The 23254-nt window shown below is 44.1% G+C and overlaps 1 protein-coding gene across 1 annotated transcript in view; it reads left to right on the top strand.

Annotated features, from left to right (window-relative positions):
• stab1 (stabilin 1) overlaps positions 1 to 23254 on the top strand; it is a 170758-nt gene that overhangs the window by 86984 nt on the left and 60520 nt on the right. Inside the window, exons 53-57 of the mRNA XM_087840890.1 lie at positions 1275 to 1421; positions 3284 to 3340; positions 3423 to 3582; positions 5369 to 5518; positions 9055 to 9159. Coding sequence (XP_087697016.1) covers positions 1275 to 1421; positions 3284 to 3340; positions 3423 to 3582; positions 5369 to 5518; positions 9055 to 9159 — 619 coding nt within the window. The remainder of the gene's footprint in view (positions 1 to 1274; positions 1422 to 3283; positions 3341 to 3422; positions 3583 to 5368; positions 5519 to 9054; positions 9160 to 23254) is intronic.

Genomic DNA, 23254 nt, shown 5'->3' with positions numbered 1-23254 from the left:
GTCCAGTCTGGATGTGATGAATGCGTGGATAAGTTTTAAAGGAAGGAACGGCTTTGCTTTAGATATCTGACGCAACTGGTAAAAGCTGTTTTTTACCACAGTGGAGACCTGTTTCTCTGATTTAAAAGAGCTATCCAGGAACACTCCGAGGTTTCTTACAGTGAGCGAGAGATGGCTAGCAAGAGGACCACAGGTGTATAAAATCAAGCACCTAGGCATGCAGGCTTCTTCTACAAAGATTTGTGAATTCAGGAGCTCAGTGAATTCCAGCTTTGTACCTGATGCTGAGGCACATAGTGCACAGAAGTCCCCAACTTTATGTAGAGTCAGTTGCTACAGACCTCTGAATGTGACCTTCAGTTTAGATCAGAACATTACAGAATGGGTTTCTATAGCCAAGCAGCTGCATTCAAGTCTTACATCAATGAGTGCAATGCAAAGTGTGGATGTAGTAGTGTAAAGCACACCACCACTGGACTCTACAGCAGTGAAGTGACGAATTGCGTATAGCCCCAAGTTCTGGTTGACAATAAAGGGAGTAACTGAATCGCACCTCTCCGTCTGGCACTCCAATAAAGGAGTCTGGGTTTGCCACTGCACTGTGCCAAGTGTAAAGTTTGGTGGAGGTGGTTTATGATGTGGGGTTGTTTTTCAGAAGTTGGGCTCAGCCCCTTTGTTCCAGTGAAGGGAACTCGTAATGCTTCAGCATACCAAAACATTTTGAACAATTTCATGCTCCCAACTTTGTGGTAACAATTTGGGGAACGCTCCTTCCTGTTCCAAGATGACTGCACACCAGTCAACATGCAAGGGCCATAAAGACATGGATGGCAAGTTTGGTGTGGAAGAACTTGACTGGCCTCCACAGAGTCCTGACCTTAGCTTGACAGAACACCTTTGGGATTAATTAAACTGGAAACTGCGAGCTAGGATTTCTTGTCCAACATCAGTGTCTGACCTCATTAATCCACGTCTGGAAGAATGGTCAAAAATTCCTATAAACACATATTCTTAAACCTCGTGGAAAGCGTTCCCAGAAGAGTTGAAGCTGTTATAGCTGCACAGGGTGGGCTGAGATCATATTAAACCTGAGCGAATACTTTTGGTTATATAGTGTATTGTGAATATTCACAAAACTCCTGCTGTTTGTTTTTACACCACCAACAAAATGATCATAACATCACTCTGTTGTCTCTACTGAATGGTTTCCATTTTAGTCTACTCTGTTATTGCTTAGTAGTTGTATTTTTTAAAACATGTGTGTCTGTTTTTAGGGTTCAATAGTAATAAATGAAAATGAGGCCAAGGTAGTGGACCGCTACCTGAACTTCCAGAATGGCGTGGCCTATGGCATCGACCAGCTGCTGGAACCTGCTGGCCTCGGGGCATTCTGTGACACCATCGAGAACAGAACCACTTACGTGAGTAACACTAACAATGCTACCGCTTCAACACCAGTACCGCCACAGGGGGAGTCATTTTACTGTGTGCTCCAACAGCACTAGTAAATGCAGTGATGTAATTTACTAAAGAAATTATGTTGTTTATTTTCATCTGATTTTCAAAATTATAATCAAAAGGTTCTCAAAATAAAAAAAGAAATCTGGGTATTGGGTTCATTAGTTTTGATTTAGACTGATTAGACAAGGCTAGGTAAAGTATTCGTTTGTTACTGCAGGTAAAAAATTAAGCTAAACATAACAAATGGAAATGCTTAGGTAAATGGTGAAACGTAACCTAAATTTAGAATGAATACAATAAATTAAGTATTATTTATATAGTATAGCTCCAAGTTCTGATTCAGAGTAAGTAAGCAGGTAAGCAAGTCTCAGTTTCAGCTGTGGAGAAAAGACTTTGAACCGCGGGTTTGACAGGATGAGTTGCAGCAAGAAAGCCATTGCTAAGACATCAGAATAAGACAAAGAGGCATGCCTGGGCCATGAAACACTGCCATCGGACCACTGAAGACTGAAAAAAAAGTTTTATGGACTGATGAATCATATTTTGAAATCTTCAGTTCATCACACAGGATCTTTTTATGCTGTCAGGTAAGCGAAAGGATGGTTCCACATCGTGTGGCATCAACTGTCAAACATCGACAAGGAAGTGTGGTTGTCTGGGGCTGTTTGTGCTGGAGTCAGGGTCCATGATTTCTTTTTAAACTCAAATTGCTTATTTTACTATGCTTTCATTTCAGTGTGCAATGTGAAATTAAACTGCATAATCTTTAATAAAAAATTGTTCTAAAATTTTTGACCAGTAGTGTATGCACAGAAAAGGAACCGAGACATATAGCAGATTAGATAAAAGTTGAAATTAAAATTAAAACAGATCTTTGATCATAGGATTTATTTTAAAATTTAGGAAGCTAAATTGTTTATTAGCTTCTTCTTGTGTAGAGTAGGAATAGATCATACAATTGCCTCTGGCCATTAGCAACCAAGCTAACAACTAAGCTAAGCTTTGTTTTACTAAATTGTTGGGATTGAATAATGTGTAATTCCCAGGATGAGCGCCAGGTGAATAAACACCTGTCATGCGAAGGCTGTGTGCAGGCAGGAGTGGTGGTAAGGAGGACCCAAAGTACAGACTCCGGAGACAAACGTGAACTCAAAAAAAAACCCAGCTGTAATGCTGAACTCAAAGTAACAAACTTCAAAAATACAAAGAATAAACGCAGGCAGGCAGGCAGACAGAACACAAAGCATGAATGAGGGTAGATCGTGACACAGACAGACGAAAACACAGGGCTTATATACACAGAGGGAGCAATCAGGGAATGAGAGACAGGAGGGAAACACAGCTGGACAAATCAGGGCTGACGAGACAAAGGAAGCAAAACCAGACGCATTAACATGAGACACAGATTTTTAAAGTAAAACAGGAAACACAGATTGAACTTACAGACACAGACTCACAAGCAGGCACTGCAACAGAGGGAACAGAGACGTGGGACCAGGGCAGACACAGACACTGACTGGACACAAAATAGAGGGAGTAAGGAAAGCAAAACTTCAGAACTAAATAATCACACACCAAGAAAAACTGGGGAAAAATAGAAATGCAAAACAGAAACCAAAACTTTCACAAAAATAAACCAAGATGACAGCACAAATAAAAGGTACAAAACTGAAACCACTGGGTCAACGACCCACGTACCCTAACAAGACCAGAAAACTACAAAGGCTCTCACATTAGCATGTGCCCTGGTGGATTAAGTAGGGCTTTAACCCTGTTATCTCGTGACAAATAATCATTATCTCACTTATCTTAAATATTTCAGGGGCGCTGTGGAAGCTGCATCTTCACTCCGTCCTGTCCCTTCAAACACTATGACACGGTAAGGTCTGCTAAAGCATGTGAGCATTAGCTGCTTATAGATAAAGACTGTAGAGATAAATATCATTTCTGTATTCTTCCAGGGAAAGAGGGAGGGCTGTTTGAACTCGCGCTCCAGGTATCGCTACTCATACTTGTATGATGACCTGGATCGTTTCAGCAGATATGGCTGTAGGAAAGTTTGTAGCTTTCCAGGCTGGGTACAGAAGTGCTGCAAAAACCACTTCGGGCGAGACTGTCAAGGTAAGAGGGGAAGGGATGGAGGCACTTATGTGAGGAATTGTGCTTTTGTTTGTACAGAGATGTTCTTGGTTTTTGCAGCTTGTTTAAAGACTGAGTTACAAATTCTGAAAGTCACAAGGTTTAGTTTGGATATTCAAGTTGTTGAATTTATGTAGTTTTTATTGAAAGCATGTTTTCTCAAAAATATTAGTCACACTTCTGGTTGGCTAGATATTACTGATGCTTACTTAGTTTAATATCCAAGTGAGAAAAATGTGGACTTACGGTCTTTCTAAACTGCTGTGAAAAAGTATTTTGTCCCCTTCCTGATTTCCTGATTTCACACTGACATGTTTCAGATCAGGAATCAGATTTTAATATTAGACAAAGATAATAATAAGATACCAATACACGAGCCGAGATAAGAGATGGACACATGACAACTCACATCTACCGGACATGACACAAGACCACATCCATCCTTGGATGAACAATGCCTGATACAGATACGTGTTTAACACAACATGTGGGAAACACACTGTAACATGTGCACCAATTCTGATCTCTGATCACACTTTCAGAATGACTTGTGTAAAGTGCACATCAACATCAACATCCTCATCCAGGAAGAAGCGCTCAACTTTAACAGATTCTAAAGAGACTGTTGATCAGCGTTGGAGTTTCCCTGGTTTTATTTTTGCTTTTTCTTTATTTGTGTTATCCCTTGTTTAAAAGCTGTAATTTCACAGATGATAGCGACATCACTCACAGCATATGCAGATGTACCACAAACTGATGAGGATCATGAAGACTTCTTTTCCTATTTGTTAGATGAAGATGAAGTGCAACTAATGATGTAGTAACTGAAAATGTGAAAGACAAGTAGTTACTTACTGATAACATGTACATTTCATTTCGTGATAAACAGGAGGGAATGTCAGAAGAAAATTGTACATAGTGTGATCAGCTACATGAAATGTGCTCTTTTTATGGATCACTGAGCAATCCACATGTCTACGTGGCTTTTCACATAAACTCTTGTGTGATAAACTTATTTAGCAACTAACAGCTTCCTCTATATTAAGAACATACAGACTTAGAAAAGGGGAACCTCAGCTCTGAGTTCTTAGAATAACTTTGTTATCTTTGTACACACATGTGACAAGCTTGTATAAATAAAGAACGCAGACAGTGACAGAGCGCGAGTCCGTGAGTGCCTCCTGCGAGGACGAGCGCTCAGTGCCCTCGCGAGTAAAGACGACTGCAGTGTTTGTGTTTTCTAACTCAGGTGTCTTAGCTGAAGAACTAAGACACCTGAGTAGCTGAAGAACTGTGGAAGCTGTGGAAGCTGTTAGTTGCTAAATATGTTTATCACACAAGAGTTTATGTGAAAAGTCACGTAGACATGTGGATTGCTTAGGATTGCAAGTTAAATTATATTTAAGTTAGATATAATTTAACACAAGTTAAATTATATTTAACTTGTGTTATCTACATGTGACAAATATGTAAAAAGCTAGGAAATCAAGGAGGGGGTAAATACTTTTTCACAGCACTGCAAGCCGTCTTGGTAATGCCTATAGGCAGTTATTTTGAAGCCCCTGGAGTAAAACCTTTTTCAGAGGTCACAGGGACATGAAAGCTGGGTAGGGCTGGGTGTACCATTATGTTTACCTTTGCAGAATTCTCCCACAGACTTCCGTCTCTGTCAGGTCCCACTGAGCAAAGTTAATAAAGACTGGAAGAGAGTTTCTTTTTTTCTTTGTTTCCATGCTATGTTTTGACCCTTTTCTTCTGTCTGTTGCAGTTTGTTCAGGTGGTTTGGAGGCCCCTTGTGGCAAACATGGCGACTGCAACGACGGTAATCTCGGTACTGGAACATGTAGATGCCACACCGGATTCAGAGGGGAATCCTGCGAACTGTGTGCCGCTGGGTTCTATGGCCCTAACTGCACAGGTAAAATGCTTTTTAGTTTTTATCATCGCTCAGTGGAAAAACAAAGAGAGTGCACCTTTTGTAGATAAGGTCTGCTCTCCAACAGCTCTTCAGAGGTGGCTGTTGGAGAGACCAAACAGCCACTTCATAAATGCATGGCACAACATAGAAGAACCCCTCAATGGGACAAGACTCAGCGGTTCATCTGCATCTAAAGGACAAAGGTCACTCTTTTGAGGATGCCAATGTTCACATTTTGGACAGAGAAGGCAGATGGTTTGAAAGAGAAATGAAAGAAGCCATCGATGTCACCATCTTTGAACAGAGGCGGTGGCTTACGACACCAACTGTCTGCCATCTATTATCCAATTTTGAAATCCCTTCCCAGACGCCTTAATGCCCACTCACATCCTGGGCCATCTGACCTCAGGAAATCACATGATAAGGTGGGTCTAGGTTTCACAGTGGGTTCATCCGAAACCTTGGCTGACTGTGACCCACACCCGTTTTCACACCTTGGCTCGTGTGATTAGGTAGAGGATCAATAGGGGGTCCATGACCCTTTTGGGGGGACACTCCCATAGGGTATAAAATCTGGGATTCTCCACCAGTTGCTCTTAGAACTCAAGAAGCTTCTCGAATGAGAGGTGAAACATCTTCAAGAAACCTAGAAAAGTCCAGACGCTTTTCTTTCCAAGCCCCTCAGACTACGATGACCTGGATGACTGAGAACCTTCACAGACTTTTGATGAGGGAGGTTTTCCTTTAATTTCCTGCTTCCAATGCTGTGTAGTGCTCACTGATGAACAAGAATATCTGGTAATGAGCCAAAGTTAGCGCGATAGGCTGATTTTCATATAAATGCTCAGTTCTTAGAACGCTTTCTAGAAATAAGACCAGAAGATAATCAAAAACAATCACAAGCAACATCCATAAGTGAAGACTGACTCTGGCATGGAGGGAATTCTCACTTCACAGCTTCCTCCTCCATCCTCACACCTTTTCCTCACAACTCTCCCACTTGACTGGGAAGAGCTGAGGAAGGGAGGAGACATGTGAGTGCAATGAAAAGCAGCACTTCAGGCAGCAGCTCTCTACCACCTGCAGGGGGCAGTGCACAGAAATGCAAAATCTCAATCATAAATTTGGTGCACAATTTTGGTATTAAAAAAGCAGTGTTAAAAGTCTAAAAATAAGAGGAGGGTGTGTTTCAGCCCTTTGATGTATTCACCATGGCTACGTTGTAACCCTTTAATACGCTGTGGTGCAAGAAAGTAGCAAATCTGGCATCAGCAGACAGTCTCACCCCCATCAGCTCTCCAGCAGTCTGTCACCATGGCAACGCTCCACACTCACCATCACACAGCTGGGTGTGTTTCCAGCTCAGGACAAACCTGCCAGCTGTCTTCGCTTAGAGCCAAACCACCAGAGCAGATTTTTTTGTTTTTCTTTAAATGTGGATACGGCTGCTCATCTTTGCCTGTTTGAGTTTAACAGTCTTTATTAAATCCAACTCCACTCAGTGCTTCTCCACAGAGGAACACAGGTGTGTCCTCGCTTTGGAGGAGACAGCAGAGGTGTCAGTTAGAGCTGGAGTCGATTTGAAACTGTTCGTCACAGCAGGAACAAAACACGTCGCCACGGTTGCTCAGTTCATCCAGAGCAGATTGAGGTCTACAAAGAGCACTCTGCAGCTTTAGTTAAAGTGAAGCTGTTGCATAACAGCTCTTATAAAAAACAATGAAACTTTTGATGAAAAAAACAGCATTTATGTAATATTTAATTAACCCATGATTATTAATTCATGTGTGTTACAGCAATTAAAATATTAGTATTATTAACAATAATAATAATACTAATAATTATATCTGACAGATGTCTCTCAGCCTAAAAGATGATATATTGTATTAAAGATGGTGACAACATGAAGCTTTCCTGTCTCTGTTCTTGTGGCAGCAGAGCTGAATCAGTCTTTTGGGGAAGATGCTCCGCTGCCTCCTAGTAAGCAGTGCAGAGGGTGGCCAGGATTATCCATTATGGATAACAGCTGGTGCAGTGACCATCTCTTACCAGCTCTGATGTTTCTCACAGCTGACTGATAGAAAATATCCATTATGTTTCTGCACATGTTGAAGAGCTTGCTCACCCCTTCTTGTATACAGCCTTCCAGTTTAGTCTGTTTTTCATGTGGATGCTCGGCTACTTATACTCCTCCACCACATCGACATCCTGTCCCAGGATAGACATGGGCCATGTAGCCATCCTTGATGCTAAATGGCCTTTATTTGTATAGCGCTTTACTTAGTCCCTATGGACCCCAAAGTGCTTTACACTACATTCAGTCATCCACCCATTCACACACTGGTGATGGCAAGCTACATTGTAACCACCAAATCTGACGGAGCTATGCCATTCTAACATATTGAAGACTGACTGTCAGGTAGTCAGTAATCCATGAGATGGTGGACGTGTTCACTGATATTTTCAGGAGCTTCTCTCTCAGAAGCAGCAGCTGAATCATTTCAAATTGACTTGATAAATCATAGAAAGTATCCTCACTGTGCAGCTGTTACTCTCCAGTTTGGGAGTAGGTTCTCTGCAGCATGAAGATGATTGAATCATCCACTCCCAGATTTGATTGGTGTACAAACTGCAGAGGATCAATAGATGTTTCCACCTGTGGTCTCAGGTGAGCCAAAACTGGTGTTTCCAGTACCTTCTTCACATGCGACGTGAGAACAGCTGGTTGATAATTGTTAAGCTCTGATGGTGTCAGCTTCTCTGGTAGAGAGGATGTTATCTATAACGCTGATTTGTTCTCCTCTGTCAGACTCAGGCTGCAAATGTGACTCAGGTTCACAGACAGCTCACCAACATAGATCCTTGGAGCATAAATAAAATCAAAAGCATAATATTAAAATAAGAAATATGACAAAAATTAGATTTATGCTGTGTGATTTATGAAGTGGACCTTATCTGCTTTTCATTTTTTATATTTTAAAAATAATGTTGCTCATATAAAACATAATCCAGATGTGAGCCCAAAGCTCAGGCTTCAGGCTGCTCTAAATGCTCATTTCACAGTTTTTCCTACTTTTGGCTCTGCCTCATGTCAAAGGAAGGGGACAACTGGTGAGCACAGAAACTCCACCATTTTTAAACCTTCTGTTTGTGAGTTAGAGCCAATCAGAAGAAAGCTGGCTTAAAGTAAGAGGAGCTAAATCAACTTGTTTTAGACAGTGGATGAACTGAGGGGCTGCAACAAGGCCTGGTATCAGTTTAACAATAAAAACATAGAGCTGAAAATGAACATGTAAGGTCCATTTAAACTGCATTGGGGGAGCAGTAGATAACTTTGAACTATGACTCTTACAGCTGTACTGATGATTAAACGGACAAAGCCACAGGTCATCAAAACCATCGAAGTCACATAATTACAGATCACAGACAGAGCCAAACTACAACTGCAGGAAGTCTGGACGCCTGAAATAACCTGCCTGTTCTCACATCAGTGTTGGACTAGAAAATGTGTCAAGTGTCTTGTTTGTCTCTCTCAGCCTGTTCCTGCAGGAACCAGGGAAGGTGCAATGATGGCATTGGAGGATCTGGACAGTGTATCTGCAAGCCGGGCTGGGAGGGCGATCGCTGCCAGAACAAAATAGGTGAGATTTCTTCTTGAATGTACAAAGATATGAGACTCTGATTGGGTTTTAATGGTCAACAAAGCTCATGAAAAGAGCCACTGGTTGGTACTGAGGTTGTAAAAATTCTAAAACATCCTACAAATGTATGATTTTTGTTTATTATTTCTTAAATAAAGCTCACAATTTTTTTAAACAGATGGATACCTTGGTAACCATTAAGGCATGGTTAAATTATCCCTAAACCAAGCCCGTGGTCATTTTAAACCTTAACCAAGTTATTATAAAACAATGAATCTGAGGTGCTTTCTTTTATTTTATCATGTATACTGTTACAGTGGTAAATATTTACTTTAAATAAGGTCGGAGTTGCAAATAATGAGGTGAGTGCCTGTAATACCTACTGTATGAGCAGACTATCTTCATGGCTTTGTACACAGGTCAGGCATAACATTATGACCACTGACAGATATAATGCCATCCATCCATCCATCTTCCTCCGCTTTATCCGAGGCCGGGTCGCGGGGGCAGCAGCCTAAGCAAAAAGGCCCAGACCTCCCTCTCCCCAGCCACCTCCTCCAGCTTATCCGGGGGAACACCAAGGCGTTCCCAGGCCAGCCGAGAGATATAATCTCTCCAGTGTGTCCTGGGTCTGCCGCGTGGCCTCCTCCCGGTGGGACATGCCTGGAACACCTCACCCAGGAGGCGCCCAGGGAGCATCCTTGTCAGATGCCCGAACCACCTCAGCTGGCTCCTTTCGATATGGAGCAGCAGCGGCTCTACTCTCTACTCTGGCCGAACTTCTCACCCTATCTCTAAGGGAGAGGCCAGCCACCCTTCGGAGGAAGCTCATTTCTGCCGCTTGTATCCGCGATCTCGTTCTTTCGGTCACTACCCACAGCTCGTGGCCACAGGTGAGGGTAGGGACGTAGATCAACCGGTAAATTGAGAGCTTCGCTTTTTTTTTTTTTTTTTTTGCCTGTCCCGTTTGGCTCTTTTGCCATCAGAATTATTGTCTAAAGGCGAAGAAAGATGCCCAACGGATTTTCTTTACCAAATTGACCATCCCAGCTTTGCCGTAATGGTCCATTTGATTCACCTTTTATTCTTTATTTTATTTTCACTTGCTGAATACGGGACAGACTTGACTGGGGGAAAGAAAAGGGAGAAAGAAAGAGGGAAAGAAAAACAGTTGAGAAGAGGGACGGGGGAAAAGGGCAAAAAACAGAATAAGCAAAAAAAAATAAATAAATAAATAAATAAATACATGTATCGATCACCTGGATCACCTGTTGAGAAAGAAAAAAGAAAACAAGCAGAAGAAAACGAGAGTAATACAATAAACAACATCACAATGATATATGGGAATATGACAGTAAATACTAAATATTAAACATTATTGTGCAGCACGTAAGATCGACAGCACAGTGTGCATTGAGGTAGGAGCCAAAAAGGGTGTAATTTGTGTGTGTGATCACCCGTGTGTACACCTGTGAGCATGGACGCGCTTGTTTTCTTAAAAGGTTCCCTCATGTAATGATCTGCTAGAGGGTGTGGGGGGCCACTGCCCCGTCCTCCAGGGCATGAAGCAGGTATGGAGGAGATCAAAACTCCAGACATCCAGAGGCCCCCAGAACACAAGAGACCAAGGAAGACCAACAGAGGGGCAGCCGTGCCACTGTCCCAGAAAGAGCTGAGGAGAGTCCCAGATGAGGGGTCACCCAGCAGCCACGGAGCAGAAGCCAGGGGGGGTTGCAGCGACGTGCCCGTGAGCTCCGCCGGCAGCCAGCTGTGCCTGAATGACCGAGCCCCAGGCCGAGAGGCCGGGGGCACCCCACCTCCGAAGTGGCCCAAGCGAGCCCCAGGCTCCAGGCCCCGATAAGCAGCCGCCAAGGAGTGAGCCGGTGTGCACCCGGACGCCCACCCCCGGACACAAAGAACCACCAACGCACCGATGTCTGAGGGAGTCCGCCCCCGGCAGGGGAAGTGGTGGGGGGAGATAGGCCTCCAAACCTTGGAGGGCCTGAGCTGTCCTCAGAGAGGTGGCGTCTGATACCCAACCTGACATATGGACACAGACATACAGGCACACACAGATACAAACATCCATTCCCACCCTCATGCTCTCATATGCACTTACTCCACACTTAACCAACGTGGAGACAGACATAAAGAGACGCTGTACACACAATCACACTCCCCAAGCGTACTCTACAAACCGGGTCTAGGTACCCTTGCCCCTGGAGGGGGGAACTGCACCCAGACCCAGGTTGTGTTACCCTTTTTCCCTGCGGTGGGGAGAAGCAGACCGCCCCGACTCCGCAGCAGCAGGGAGGCCCCACATTCCGGACCCCAGTCGGACGGCCAACTCCTCCTCCTAGCCCCCCTGCTCCAGCAGACCGCAGAGAACGAGGGTGAGAGAAGACTCCTAACCTCCCTCCACCCGCTCATTGTAGTGTTGATGTATGTGTGTTCTAAGGTGCATTTAAAACCCAGGAGGGCATGGAGCTACCTGCCAGAGAGCAGCAGGTAAGCGCATAGTCCCTCCTGCTAGCCCTCAATGTCTACGTGTATTTAAAATTGAGAGGTGGGCAACGACGCCAGGGGTGAGGTGTACACCCTGATGGTAATTGAGATTCCGTGTAGCGTGCCCACCCCCAAGATCCTATATGTATGTGTAATGAGAGTGTGAGTAATGTGAATGTCTAAGTTGCGGGATAAAATTGAGGCAGAGGCAGCCAGAAGGGGACAGAGGGGGGGGTTACCCCCTCTGCACCCTGGTGACACACCCCCACTCCAAGGCCCTGCATGTGTGGGTGGTTGTGGTGGAGCGGGAAGAGGGAGGCAGCTGGAGATGGGGAGGGAAGGAAGGGAGGGGCAATTGACCCCTCCCTGGGGCCAGCTCCCCCGCTGACCCCAGTAGGCACCCCCATACTCCGCGACCCGCCAGGGAAGGGGGGCCCAGGCCCATCCGAACCGGGGCCCAGTGCAGCGGCGCCGCCCGGCCCCACAGAGCCCGGGGCAGTCCACCCAACCCCACCACAGAGAAAACTGCACCCACCCCATCATCCACTCATCTTCCAGACTACATAAGACAATAGACGCCCAGGCTGAGATCTTCCTCCACCTCTCCTGTATCTCCCCCTCTTGCAGAGAGAGTTCCTGAGAGAGGAAAGCTCCTGCAAGATGTGACAACCCCCCCCCCCCACCAGTTGAAGAGCCCCCCAGGTGGCTCGGCGCACCGGCGGCACCCCGCGCCAGTGGCGGGCCCCCATATACCCACCGGCCCACAACCCCGGCAACACACCAACCAGGACCCAGGCCCCCGAGGCCCGGCCAGGGCCCCAGGCCAGAGCCGGAGCGCCCCCAGAACCTCACGCCCGTCCCGGACCCACCCAGGGGCAGCCAGGCTACCAGGTCAGTAACCCCCGTCCGTCAGCACAGACCCTCCCCTAGCCCCGCTGCACGTAGCTACGAGGAAACCGTCACCCAAGAGCCAACAGAGCCCCTAATTGGCCATGACCGCTACCCCGGGTTGAGCCCCCCAAGGAAGATGCTCCCGAGGAACCCCCCGACGCCCTAAGCCTGACCCTACCCCCACACCAATCACAACAGTGAAGGCGAGACCAAAATATGACCCCCCACCCCCACTAGGTGATGGAGCTGATCAGAGGAGCCCAGAGCGATTGATCTGATGTGGTGGCAGAGGCTGTATCAAGACTAATGTAATCTAATAGATAATTTCTATATTGGTTAGAATTAAGATTGTTTTTATTTTTCCAGTTCATGAGGACCGTTTTCTTGGCTATGCATAGGGCAGTGAAAACCATATGGGCTATATTCTTTTCTGAAGTGACATTATCTAAGCTGCCCAACAAACACACTAAGGGGGAAGTTGGAATGTTACATTTCAGACACTTTGATAAGTCTTCACATATCTCGCGCCAAAACTTCTGAACTGGTGGACAGAACCAAAGAGCATGGATATAATTGTCCGGTGAATTGGTTTGGCAGTGTGAGCAGTTGTTGGTAGATGCAAAGCCCATCTTGAACATCCGATGACCTGTATAGTGCACTCTATGTAGTATTTTGTATTGAATTAATTGAAGACTGGGATTTTTCATTAGATGAAAGGTTTTTAAGCAAATCTGAGACCAGAAGTTTTGGTCTAAGTTAACTGATAAATCCGCTTCCCATTTTGCAATAGGAAGTGATATTGATTCATCTATTTTAGAAAGCATTCTGTATATTTTGGATAGTAATTTGGGGGTTTTAAGAGTAAAAAATTGAACCACACTTGGTGGTGTTTGTAGTTCAACTTGACCCGGTTTAAATTTCTTTTTTATTATGGATTTAATTTGTTGATATTCTAAAAATCTTTTCTTGTTGATCCCATATTGTGTAACTAGTCTGTCAAATGAAATAAATTCTGTTCCTTCTAGTATATGTTCTACATATTTGATTCCTTTACCATTCCAATCTGAAAAGTTTATCATATTATTGTTTTGTAATATGTCAGGGTTGTTCCAGATAGGTGTACGTTTGCATGGGATTAATGAAGACTCTGTCAACTTCAGAAACTCCCACCATGCTGTCAGAGAAGAGCTGATGTTGATGCTTTTGAAGCATTCATGTCGTTGGATGTTTGAGCTGATAAATGGTAGATCTGAAATCTCTAGATTATTGCAAAGTGCTTGTTCTACATCTAGCCAAGGTTCATCTAAAAGGGTATGTTTTAGCCATCCTGAGATAAACTGAAGCCTGTTGGCTAAGAAGTAGTGCTGAAAGTTAGGTAGTTCTAATCCTCCTTTATCCTTGGTCTTTTGTAGTGTTTTTAAGCTTATACGTGGGGGCTTATTTTTCCAAAGGAATTTGGACATATATGAATCTAGAGATCTGAACCAATCTTGCGGCGGTTTAGTTGGGATCATTGAGAATAAATAATTTATTTTTGGTAATACCATCATTTTTATAGCAGCAACCCTTCCCATGAGTGATATGGGTAGACATTTCCTTCTAGCCAGATCACCTTCTACTTTCTTTAAAAGTGGGGTATGGTTTAATTTAGTTAGATCTGCAAGCTTGGGAGAAATATTAATACCTAAATATTTTATATTTCCCGATTGCAGTGGAGTAGAAGAGGAATTATGGAAGCAGCAATTAATAGGAAGGACTGTAGATTTTGACCAGTTAATTGAGTAATCTGATATTCTTGCAAAAGAGTTTATCAATTCAATCACCCCAGAGATATTGGTTTGTGAATTTTGGAGAAAGAGTAACACATCATCAGCATAAAGGCTGATTTTATGTTCCACGTTCTTGCATTTTATGCCCTTAATTGCTGAATTCTGTCTAATTGCTGCTGCTAGTGGTTCGATAAAAATTGCAAACAGTGAAGGGGAGAGTGGGCATCCCTGCCTGGTGCCCCTCAGGAGACATAAGCTGGAGGATGTCTGGTCATTTGTTCTGACACAAGCTGTTGGGGAATTATATAATATTTTTAACCAGTTGATGAAAGAAGATCCAAAACCAAATTTGTGTAAAGTTGCAAATAGAAATTTCCAGTTAACTCTGTCAAACGCTTTTTCTGCATCTAAGGAAAATATTGTAGTTTCAAGGTTTTTACTGTATGAGTAGTCTATCAAATTAAGTAATCTACGTGTATTTGTTGATGAGTGCCTACCTTTTATGAAACCAGTTTGGTCAGGATGAATTAAGAGGGGGGTTATTTTCTCTAGTCTCTTCGAGAGAGCTTTGCAGATTATTTTGAGGTCTACATTAATAAGGGATATTGGACGATAGCTTGAGGGATATACAGGGTCTTTGCCTGGTTTTAGCAGGAGATTGATGTTTGCAGAATTCATATTTGATGGAAGTCTGCCCTTTTCTTTGATTTCTAACAACGTTCTGTAAAAAACTGGTGCTAGAATGGTCCAGAATTCTTTGTAGAATTCTGCAGGAAAGCCGTCTGGACCTGGAGCCTTATTATTGGACATACTTATCAGGGCTTCCTGGAGTTCACCTGATGTCAGTGGCGAATCCAGTGCCATTGCTTGAGCTTCTAATAATTTTGGGAGAGTTATGTTGTCTAAAAATTGATCAATTTCCTTTTTAGATGGGTTTATTTGTGGTGAATACAACGTTTTATAGAAATCCCTGAAAATGTTGTTTATTTGTTTCGGTTCATATATTGTGTTCCCAGATGAATCTTGAACAGCACATATAGTTGTTTTTTCTTTATTTATTTTTAGCTGGTTTGCTAGAAATTGACCGGATTTATTACTATGTTCATAATTTTGTAAGCGTAGTCTTTGTACTAAGAATTTTGTTTTTCTATCAATTATCTCATTTAATTCTAGTTTTGTTTTGCGTATTTTGTTCAATGTTTCCTGATCTTGGTGGGACGCGTAGGCTTCTTCTAGTTGATGTTTTTTTCCAATTCCTGAATATTTTTGTTTTCTTTTTTCTTTTTATGTGATGAGAAAGAAATTATTTTACCTCTCATCACAGCTTTCCCTGCTTCCCATAAAACAGAAGCTGATGTTCCGGGAGTGTCATTAAAGTCTAAATATGAAGTCCACTCTTTTTTAAAATATTTAATAAAGTCTTCATCTTTAAGCAGTGATGTATTAAATCTCCAGTTTTTACTTGGCATAGTATTATTCTTGTGCATTAGTGTTAAAGATACAGGAGCATGATCGCTGACAGCTATAGGGTGAATCTCAGTGTCTGAAATGTCACTCAGCAGTGAGCTGCTGACCAAAAAATAATCTAGACGAGAGTAGGAGTGATGAACATGTGAAAAAAAAGTATATTCCTTACTGGTGGGGTGAAGGGAGCGCCATGCATCGCAAAGACCAAAGTCGCTCATATACTGTTTGATTATATTTGTGGACTGCCAATTACGCTGAGTTCCTGCTGTATTGAGCCTATCCATTTCTTCATTCAGTCCAAGGTTGAGGTCGCCTCCAAGCACAAGTGTGCCATCTAAGTGTTCAGAGAGTGCACTGAAAAAACCGTGAAAGAATGAGGGATCATCAACATTTGGACCATATACACTTACAATACATAGCTTTTTATCAAGTATAGATAGTTTAATGATTAAGAATCTGCCCTCTGGATCTATAACTGTATCGAGTACTGTGAAATTAATTTTTTTATGGATTAAAATTGCTACTCCCCTTTGTCTAGAATTATAACAAGCTGAGAACACATTAGGAAACTCAGGTGTTTTAAGTTCATTCAAACCTCTAAGAGGTCTGTGGGTCTCTTGTAAAAGGACAACATCTGCCTGTAGTTTTTTGAGTTGGTTAAATATTTTCAACCTCTTTTCTCTGGAGCCAGCTCCATTTACATTCCATGTAACGAATCTTAGTGCACCCATAGATGTCTGTACATAACTAGGGGTGTACTCTGTGTGTGTCGCTTAGACAGGTGGAGAGAATACATCACTTGTTCATAAATAAGGAGAGGGAGAGAGAGAAAAAATGTGTGGCGAGATGCTCCCTGAGTCTGACTATGTGTTTGCATATTTACTAATATGAGTATGCTTGGCTTAAGTGTGTGTATCCTGTAGGTCTGTGTGCGCTGTCTGACTGATGTAAATGTGCTGCCGTTGAGCGCATGACTGTGCGTGATTGTGCAGTGAGTAAGTGTCGAAATAAATGATGTTGTTTGTGGATGAGTGTGGAAGCAGGTGATCGAAGCAGTGAAAGAAATAAAGAAAGAAACCAAGGACGAGGGTGAGCAGCATAAAAACAAGAGGGGGAAAAGAGAGAAGAAAAAGAAAAAAAAACAAAAAAAAAAAAAAACGAGAAGAGTAAAAAGAAAACGTAAACATTCCAATTAAATCACTGACGGAGAGTGACGGTGTTAATACTGCTATGAAATCACACTTAAGATGCGATTTGATACCGGTAAGTTAAACAGATGTTAATGCAAGTTAGTGTGAGTGGATAGGGAAAGGGTGTAGCGGATTCTTATCTGGTCTGAAGTTAATACAGCCACGGAGTGATGTTGGGGTCGCGGTGGAGCTGTCCGTCCACGTACAGCCGGTCCACAGCGATGACAGCGCGGGAGCCTTTCTGGATGAAGCCGCGTCGAATTGGGAAAAGGACCCTGCGTCGTTCCAGGATCTCTTTGGGGAACTGATCGTTCACGCTGAAGTCCGTTCCTTTTAATTCCCTGCCGCGGCTTTTCACATGTTGCTTTTGTTTGAAGTGGCCGAATTTGGCCACGATAGGACGTGGTCTCCCGGCCGTAGCTCGAATGGGGCCGAGGCGATGCACCCTATCGAAAACGATGTTCTTCACCGTGTCCTCCGGCAGCTTCAGGTGGGTTTGGATGAAGCTTTTTACCGTGGTCTCCGCGTCCTCTCCAGCGGCTTCTGGAATACCAGAAAATACTAGATTATCACGTATGCTACGAGCTTGTAGATCAATAACCGTTTCTTTTATTTTTTTATTTTCTCTATTGAGCTGAGTAACATTTTCTGTGAGAGATTTCACCGACTCCCTTAGCGTGGCATTTTCAGCAGCGAGCATTTCCACTTGCTGCTGGCTGAACTCCAGGGATTCTCGCAAGCATTTAAATTCCCGGTGAAGAATCTCCACCAGGGACAGCCTTGCGTCGAAACTGGACAATCGCTTGTCGATTGACTCCAGTATGTCGGCAATATCTTTGCCAGCTGGCGATGTTGTGCCGGGGGAATCTGCTGGGCGTTGTCTTTTCGACGACGGCGTCTCAGATTTGGCCGGGGAAGCTGCACTCTGGGCCTTCTTCATCACGAGATCCTGAAAGCACTGATCAATATAATCTTGGAGAGCCTCTAAACTCTCCCTGTTGTTCTCCAGGGTGTTGGAGATTATTTAGACAAATATTGTTAGTTATGAGACAATTGATAAGTGTATTTGGTAATACTGAAGCTTAAAGAAATTTGTTCAAATCTAAACTACCATTTGCTTTAATTTTCCGCCAAAATCTCCGGCGTCTGACGTCAGTTACAACATGAATCGCTTACCTTGACCGTCACTTCCGCTTACCTTCGCTCCTCCTTACTTACCTTCGCTCACCTCGTCACCTAGAAAGAAAGCTTCGCTTTTACACTCAGCTCCCTCTTCACCACGACGGACCGGTGCAGCATCCGCATTACTGCAGCTGCAGCCCCAATCCGTCTGTCGATCTCCAGCTCCCTTCTCCCATCACTTGCAAACAAGACCCCGAGATACTTGAACTCCTCCACTTGGGGCAGGAACTCATCCCCGACCCGGAGTGGGCACTCCACCCTTTTCCGGCTGAGAACCATGGCCTCAGATTTGGAGGTGCTGATCCTCATTCCCGCTGCTTCACACTCGGCTGCGAACCGTTCCAGTGCGAGCTGGAGGCCCTCACCTGATGTAGCCAACAGAACCACATCATCCGCAAAAATCAGAGATGAGATTCTGAGGCCACCAAAGCGAAAGCCCTCCGCCACTTGGCTGCGCCTAGAAATCCTGTCCATAAAAATTATGAACAGAACCGGTGATAAAGGGCAGCCCTGGCGGAGCCCATCACCCACCGGGAACGAGTCCGACTTATTGCCGGCAATGCGAACCAAGCTCTTGCAACGGTTGTATAGGGATTGAATGGCCCGTAGCAATGGGACAGACACCCCATACTCCCGCAACACCTCCCACAGGACACCCCGAGGGACACGGTCGAATGCCTTCTCCAAGTCCACAAAACACATGTAGACTGGTTGGGCAAACTCCCATGCACCCTCAAGTATCCTTGAGAGGATAAAGAGCTGGTCCAGTGTTCCGCGACCAGGACGAAAACCGCATTGTTCCTCCTGTATCCGAGGTTCGACTAGCGGACGAACTCTCCTTTCCAGCACCCTGGCATAGACTTTCCCAGGGAGGCTGAGGAGTGTGATCCCCCTGTAGTTGGAACACACCCTCCGGTCCCCCTTCTTAAAGATGGGGACCACCATTGTCTGGTGGACAGATACAATGAATAACACTTATTATCTCTTCATCATGGCACCTGTTAGTGGGTGGACTATATTCAGGATAAAGTGCACATTTTGTCCTCACAGTTCATCTGTTAGAAGCAGGAAAAATGGAAAAGTGTAAAAACTTGGGTGAGTTTGAAAAACTGTGCCGGGTAGCCGACTGCATCAGAGCAGCTCTTGTTGGGTGTTCCTGGTCTGCAGTGGCGAAACAGTTATAGGGTCATGGGCAGCCAAGACTCACTGATGCACATGGGGAGCGAAGGCTGACTTGTGTTTTCTGATCCAACAGATGCTACTGTAACCTATCCTGCAGAAAAAGTTTGTTCTGGTTCTGACAGAAAGATATCAGGATAAACAGTTCATCACAGTTTGTTGCACATTGGGCTGCAGACCAGTCAGGATGCCCTTGGTGACCCCTGTCCACCACCAAAAGCATCAACAATGCACATGAGAGCATCAGACCTGGACCACAGAGCAATGAAAGAAGGTGCCTTGGCCTGATGAATCACACACTATGGACTATGGGACAAAGTTAAGCCTCTGGAGGAAGTGTAATGCTTTGGGCAATGTTCTGCTGGGAATCCTTAGGTCTTGACCTTCATGTGGATGCTACTTTGTTACGTCCCACCTACCTAAGCACTGCTGCAGACCATGTAGACCCTTTCACGGAAACAGTAAATGGTTCAGCAGGATAATGTGCGCTGCCTGCCTGAGGAGCAGAGCAACGAGTTTGAGGTGTTGATTTTGCCTCCAATTTCCCAGATCTCTCTGATAACCACAGCACAGGGGTTCAAGTCTTGATGGGTCAGGGCTGTTTTGGCAGCAAAAGAAAAAGGTCATTAGGTTATGCCTCATCGGTGTATGTTGTCATTTAGGGGGGAAATTGTCCCTAATGGTTATCTCAGAAGCTCCACCCATCTGCTATAACTGTTCTCCACTTTAAAGAGCTTGTTAAACTAAAAAAAACTTAGGGCTATCCTCAACATTTTAACCAGTTTTTCTCTGTTCCAGCCAAACAGCGATGAGATACGATGAAAACCACATCTGAGTGACTCATTTTAGTTTCAGTTAGGTTTTTGGCTTTTAACAGTTAAGAAGATAATGAGATACAGCAATGACTTGTTGCTTTTATCTTTGCTACAAAGCTCTTCTGGTCTGTTCTGTCTTGTGTTATAAAACGAGCACAGCCCTTTCATTTATAGCCAAAACTTATTCGCTGTTTAGGTCGTCTTGAGCCAGACTTTCATCAGTAAGATTTATAAAGAGGAGCTTAAAGTCATGATGTGAAAGGATCATGAACAGCTGCAGCTTCCTTTGTCTCCAGATCCCCCAGCATCTACTACCTGTTCCACTTTTGGCAGTGTGTGCTTGAGATGTAATTTGATTTTTAGCTTCGGCTCTCTTTCAGTAGCTTCTGTACTCGTCTCTGGAGATATGCTAGCCCGTAGCCAACTGCACCTCTTTTTGTCCTTGTCCAAACCTCCACCTCACAATGGAGAGGCTGCAGGTCAGCAGGGACCAGTGGTTCTTCCTGTGAGACTACCTTTGTGGTCAAAAACATTGCCAACCTCCTCCTGTTTTTTGTTTTCAATGTATTTATCGTTTATTTAGATGCAAAGACAGTTTAATAAATGCATGATGTTTGAGTGCATGGATAATCATGTTAAATAATCTATTTCAGTGTTTGACATCAACATAATTCCAACCATGTTTTTTTTTTTTTTACTTAAGACTGCCCATTAAAAAACACAGAAAACCTCTTGATGCATTCTCAATCGTCCAGGAAAATAAATCTCCAAAAGTTGATTCTGTTCATCTGGACGTAGCGTTTTCTGGGAGAAACGTTTCGTCACTCATCCAAGTGACTTCTTCAGTCTCAGCTGACTGCAGGTTTCCCCAATCTTATGAACAGTACATTTGCATAATGACTGAAACCAGCCCACTGAAGGAACAATGGGCTGTGAGGCCAGTTCCTTAATCATAATTAAGGAACTGGCATCCACATACCTGAACCAATGACTTGGTGGTGTTCCAGGGTAGGATAGCAGAGCCCTCTTTTCCACTTCTTCCATGTACAAATTGGCCACGATGGGTGAAACTGGGGAGCCCATGGCACACCCATGTTTCTGCCTGTAGAACTGACCCTTGTATGTGAAGTAGGTGGAATGAAGACACAGTTCCAAAAGCAAACACACTTGGTCAAAGCTGAGAGTGGTCCTGTTGCTGAGGTTGGTGTCATCCTGTAATCTCTTACGAACTACCTCCAATGCTTCCGTAACTGGGATGCAAGTGAAGAGAGATGTAACGTCGTACGAGACCAAGGTTTCATCTGCCTCCATAATGACATCTCTCACCTTCTCAATAAAATCCAGGGTGTTCTGGATGTGGTGTTCAGAGCTGCCCACCAGCGGGTTGAGGATCGAAGCCAGAAACTTGGAGATGTTATAGGTGACCGAGTTGATCATACAGACAATCGGTCTTAAAGGTGCACCCTGTTTATGTATTTTCGGCAAACCATACAGACTTGGTGTAGATTCCCCTGGGTATAGCCTGTGATATGAGGTCCGGTCAATAGCCTTGTCTTGTTCTAACTGCTTCAGACAGTCTATCACCCTCTTCCTGTAGCCACTTCCCTGGTCTCGTTTCAGGGGCTCATAAGTATTTTCATCACTGAGTAGTGACAAAATCTTCTCATGATAGTCTTTCTGGTTTAGCAATACTGTGCACCTACCCTTTGTCTGCCGGAAGGATGATAATGTTGTTGTCATCACTAAGTGATGTGAGTGCCTTCCTCTCCTCCATGGTGATGTTGGATGCTGGGGGCTTTGCATTGCTGAGACAGGCCGAAACTTTCGTCCGTAGTTGCTCTGCTTCCACTTCTGCAATATTGTTGTTACGAATTGCTGTTTCTGTGGCTGTGATCAGCTCCACTAGCGGGATTTGTCTCGGTGTGACAGCAAAATTCAACCCTTTAGCAAGGATGTTTTTCTCTGTTTGGGTGAGCTGTCTGTCAGACAGATTCTTCACCCACTTGTCCACATCCTCTGTGTTGCATCCTTGTCTCTTTTGGCCACTGAGGACACTCTCCGTATTTTGCGGTGGTTTCTGACGTACAACAAGTAAGTCAAACTTCCTTTGTTGCCTGGTCTTAGACTTCTTGTGCTGAGCTAGACGAGCCTTCTCAGTAAAGTCAAACACCTTTTTAAGAGTATTCTCATCTAAAAGCGTTGTCAGTCTCTGTCGGATCCCCTCCTCTTGAGATTTTAGCATGTCGATGGTAAAGTTTGTTTGCCTCACCCGTTCATTAAGCAACTGATGCTGTGCCTTCTGGAGGATTTTTGTTGCCCGGAAGCCTTTAACTGAAGAGCTCTTTTGCAGACTTTTAGGAGTAATCCTGTTTTGTCTGCATCTGAGGCTGAATCTTAGGTGGTTCCTGTAGTCCGTGTGAGAATCAAATCTCAGGACGTACTACATTTCACGGATCACATTAACTCGGTGGACCGACACATCAAATTCACCAGGGAGGATATGAAAAGTGGCAGGTTAGCCTTCTTAGACTGTGAGATTTCCATCAGTAATGGGGGATATCTAAAAGCTGACGTGTACCGTAAACCTACACATACGGATCAGTATCTAAGATTTGACTCTCATCATCCACTGGAGCACAAACTGGGTGTCATCAGGACGCTACAACACAGAGCGAACACCATCCCCACTGACACAGCTGCCAGGGAGGCAGAAGAACAGCACATCAAGAAGGCCCTGAGTAAATGTGGTTATCCCAGCTGGAGTTTTATCAAAGCTGGAAAGGCACCTAAAGAAAGCTCCAGCCGATCTAGGAGAGAAGGACAACTGCTGCCCAAGCAAAAACCTGTAGTGATCCCATATGTGTCAGGAGTACCGGAACAGTTGAAATGCATTTTTTTCGAAACACCGCGTCTCTGTGGCTTTTAAACCCCAAAACACGCTGCGCCAAAAATTGGTCCACCCCAAGAATCGGGTCTCCCCACCACAAACAGAGTAACATAGTGTACGCTGTTAAGTGCCAGGAGGATTGCCAGGATTTATACATCGGGGAAACCAAACAACCTCTGGCGAAGCGGATGGCACAACACAGAAGAGCTA

The sequence above is a fragment of the Neolamprologus brichardi genome, chromosome 5 (genome assembly GCF_056152115.1).
Source record: "Neolamprologus brichardi isolate AB-2024 chromosome 5, ASM5615211v1, whole genome shotgun sequence".
Lineage (NCBI taxonomy): Eukaryota > Metazoa > Chordata > Actinopteri > Cichliformes > Cichlidae > Neolamprologus > Neolamprologus brichardi.
This window is presented reverse-complemented; position numbering and strand designations above follow the sequence as displayed.